Consider the following 3,388-nt stretch of genomic DNA (forward strand, 5'->3'; position numbering starts at 1 on the left):
AATGCTGTGGGATGGTCCTATATTTGTTTTGCTTTTCTCTATTCCTCATTGAAAATCCAGATGCAATGTCTTTCTTTCCACAAGTGGACAAAAATAAGGAAATTGACAATAATCTGAAACAGTCCCCCCTTGTGAAAACAACTAGAGGAAAAATATATTTCTCACTTAAATGAAATCTGAAAAACAAAACAACATGAATTATTACCAGCAACAGGTCTCACTTGCACAAATACATGCACGTAAAATGATTATAAACTGAAACAACCACAAACCCCTGCGCTACGAAACCAGTACTCTGCACTCCCGAGCATCCCCTCTTCTAAACAAACACAGATGAGACCAGAACTCTGCAGAGACCCTCCACCTCAAATGTACCAGACCTGAGGAGAGGCACAAAAAACAAAGCTGCAGATGTTTACAGCTTCCAGATTCTTTTCTTAAGCTAAAGAATCTAAAGAATAATTCAACACAAAGGTTCAGCCATCATGTGTTTGGCCTTGCAGAGAGGAGGGTTTCCCTGTGGGCCTGTGTGACAGCAGTACCTCACATTCAGCAGAGACACACACAACTGTAATCTGTCCCCGGCCTGGCAGGCCAGGGCCGAGGCCATGTCGGGAGGCAGCAGAGGTGTTAGAAGAGGAAGCCTTGCTGTGTGTGAGGTTAAGTCAGAGGCCCGTAGTGGCCGTGTGGACGGACTGATAAAAGCCCTGGGGCCGCGGCTGTGGCCTCAGCATTCGGCCACACTTGCCGACACGCCGTGTCATTTAGCCCGCGCTGCCGCCTAACTCAACGGCAACTGCTCATTTACAGGGCAGTGCGGGCTACCAGGAAGAGCGGCAAGCTCTCTCTCTCTCTCTCTCCCTCACACACACACACACACACACACACACACACACACACACACACACACACACACACACACACACTCAGTACATGGTACTGTATATACACATACAAACACATCCTGTGGTCCATGCAGTAGTTTTGTCCAGCAATTAGCAGAGGACAACGTGGGCTGACATTCATACACAAAACAGTGTGAAACAGAAACAGAACAGAAACATTCATGCAGCTACACACAATCTCACACCCAGACAGGTTTTCAAGGAAAGCAACTGGGTCACATGAATGACCAGACGGTGGTTTGGGTCTGTTGTCCCACGGCCAGACATGGTCAGTGTGTCACTGACAGACAGGAGAAAGGAGAGAGGAAGTGTGGATACCACAGGTTCACAAATGCCAATGATTTGTGCTCTCTCTCACACTCTCTCACACACAGACACACACACACACACAGACACACACACACACACACACACACACACACACACACACACACACACACACACACACACACGTAGAACTGCAAGATTGTCAGGTTAACAGTACAACAGCAAACAGCTAGTCTTTCTCTGTGACTGCATGTTTGTCTCTCTGCTCGTCACTTTGCTGTTTGAATCTGAGGCAATATGAATCATTTCCTGTTTTTCACATAACTGCAGAAGAAACTTTTAAATAAACAGCATAAAAAACTGTAGAAATAGAAAAGATGATATTGGTCTCAAATCACATCTCAGGCTGATACTGTACAAATAGTACAAGTAGCCACATCAGTGAAAACTTTTCCGTTTTTAAATTCAACCTAGAAAATGAAAAAGTGTGAAAACCACAATCAGGTTAAATCGCTTTGCACTCTCAGAGGGGGAAAGACACTACACCACGCAACGAGCCCGCAAATACTTTTTTTTTCTTAGTGCAAAAGGAAGCTCAGGTAAAAAAAATTGATCAGAAACACATAGTAAAGGTAAATGTTTAAATGTTTTCTCAAGCATAGCAAAGTGAACCTGAACTGAAGTATATGCATTAGGTGTGTTCATGCTCGAGTGAGCTAAAATCTGAAGAAAAAAAAAGACAGACAACAAAAAAGAGAGAAACACTGAGTAGGAGATTGAAGATGAAAGATCAGAGTGAAGAGAGGACACAAGCAGAGCAGAGAAACTGGCAGTGCTGCTTCTAATAAGACTAAGATTATGATACTATCAAGTGGTAAGTGAGGGTGGAGGTTTTGCAGGCCCAAAACCACTGGTTCTTACAAACACAGATGTGATGTGAGTCAGACAAACATAAAACTAGCACAGGACATACATACACAGTCAAAAATAACACCCTCAGTGTTGTTCGTCAGTCAGACACAACACTTTCCTGTCTCCCAGCAGTGGCAAAGCCACAGCTATCTTTCATTTCTCTCTCTCTTCACCTCATTCGCTCATGTCTCTTTCTCTCCTCCGTGTTTGCATTTGGACTTAATACATTTTAATGCCTCTCCAGTCCTTCTACAGCGGTTTCAGTGCTCTCTGTAAACCTCAGTGAGCCACAGTGGCGCAGGCCGCTGCCCGGTTTGAACTCAAAAGAAAATAGAATGTTTCCAAAACTTGGACGACCAATGAAAAGTGAGAGTGAAGACGGCGAGTCAGAGGAGGAGAAGCATGGAAAGTAAAAAACCAAAGCGGTGAAACCAGAGAAAAAGCAAAGACGATAGGAGAAGAGGGGAGGGAGGGTGTGAAGGTGGGAGGGAGAGGCCCGGTGACCTCACGTGACATGTGACGTGGGCTCCACCACTCACAGAGGGGAGTGTGTGTGTCTCTCTGTGGAGGATGGCGAGGAGGATGCAGATGTGGCTTTTAGCCTTTTACTAGCGCTGATGCTCCAGTCTGGCCACCACCATCGTCAGAGATAAAGAAAGACAGACCACGCTATCAAGCTAGCTGGCTAACCTCAGACCTTCAGCCCGCTGCGTGACAGAGGACCACAAACCCAGCCCTCCACACCAGCCTGCTTCCAGCACCCGGGCTCTGTTAGGTGGGCCCCCTCTCATCTCCAGCCCTGGTGAGTCCACCTCAACACCTGGAGACACAAATTATCTCTTTGTAAACTGCTTCTCTCTCAACTCTTTCTGCTTTTTCTTCTCTTTCTCCCTCTGACCCTTCTCTCTCCTCTCCTCTCTCAAACGTCTTCTGGTGCTGCTGCTAACACATGCTGCTGCTCTCTCTGCAGGCTTGTGGCTTGAGATTCCTGCGGTAGTCACAAACCCTAGATTCTTGGTTGCAACGGGCTCAGAGCTCCAGGAGTTTTGTCTTCTCGTGCTCTCCTTCCTTTGCTCTCTTCTCTCCCTCGCTCTCTTTGGTCTCTGCGTCTCAAATCCACCTTTCTGCCTCTGCAAAGGTCGGTGGAGATCGACGGCAGTGAGGGCTCCACACCGCTCTGGCTTCCCTGTCATGGCATCCAACAGCATCTTTGACTCCTTCTCCAACTACAGCAGCAGTCTGCTCAGAGGTGAGTGCTGATCCTCCCTTCACTCCCCCCATTTACACTCCACTCACCCCCCCCC

General features: G+C 47.0%; 1 protein-coding gene across 1 annotated transcript in view; it reads left to right on the forward strand.

The window, feature by feature from the left end:
• The first annotated feature begins 2,673 nt into the window (after positions 1 to 2,673).
• runx3 (RUNX family transcription factor 3) overlaps positions 2,674 to 3,388 on the forward strand; it is a 49,085-nt gene continuing 48,370 nt past the window's right edge. Inside the window, exons 1-2 of the mRNA XM_023399871.2 lie at positions 2,674 to 2,886; positions 3,223 to 3,333. Coding sequence (XP_023255639.1) covers positions 3,276 to 3,333 — 58 coding nt within the window. The 5' untranslated portion in view covers positions 2,674 to 2,886; positions 3,223 to 3,275. The remainder of the gene's footprint in view (positions 2,887 to 3,222; positions 3,334 to 3,388) is intronic.

The sequence above is a fragment of the Seriola lalandi genome, unplaced genomic scaffold, assembly GCF_002814215.2.
Source record: "Seriola lalandi dorsalis isolate HSWRI2012SDOR001 ecotype SW California unplaced genomic scaffold, Sedor1 jcf7180002052126, whole genome shotgun sequence".
Classification (NCBI taxonomy): domain Eukaryota; kingdom Metazoa; phylum Chordata; class Actinopteri; order Carangiformes; family Carangidae; genus Seriola; species Seriola lalandi.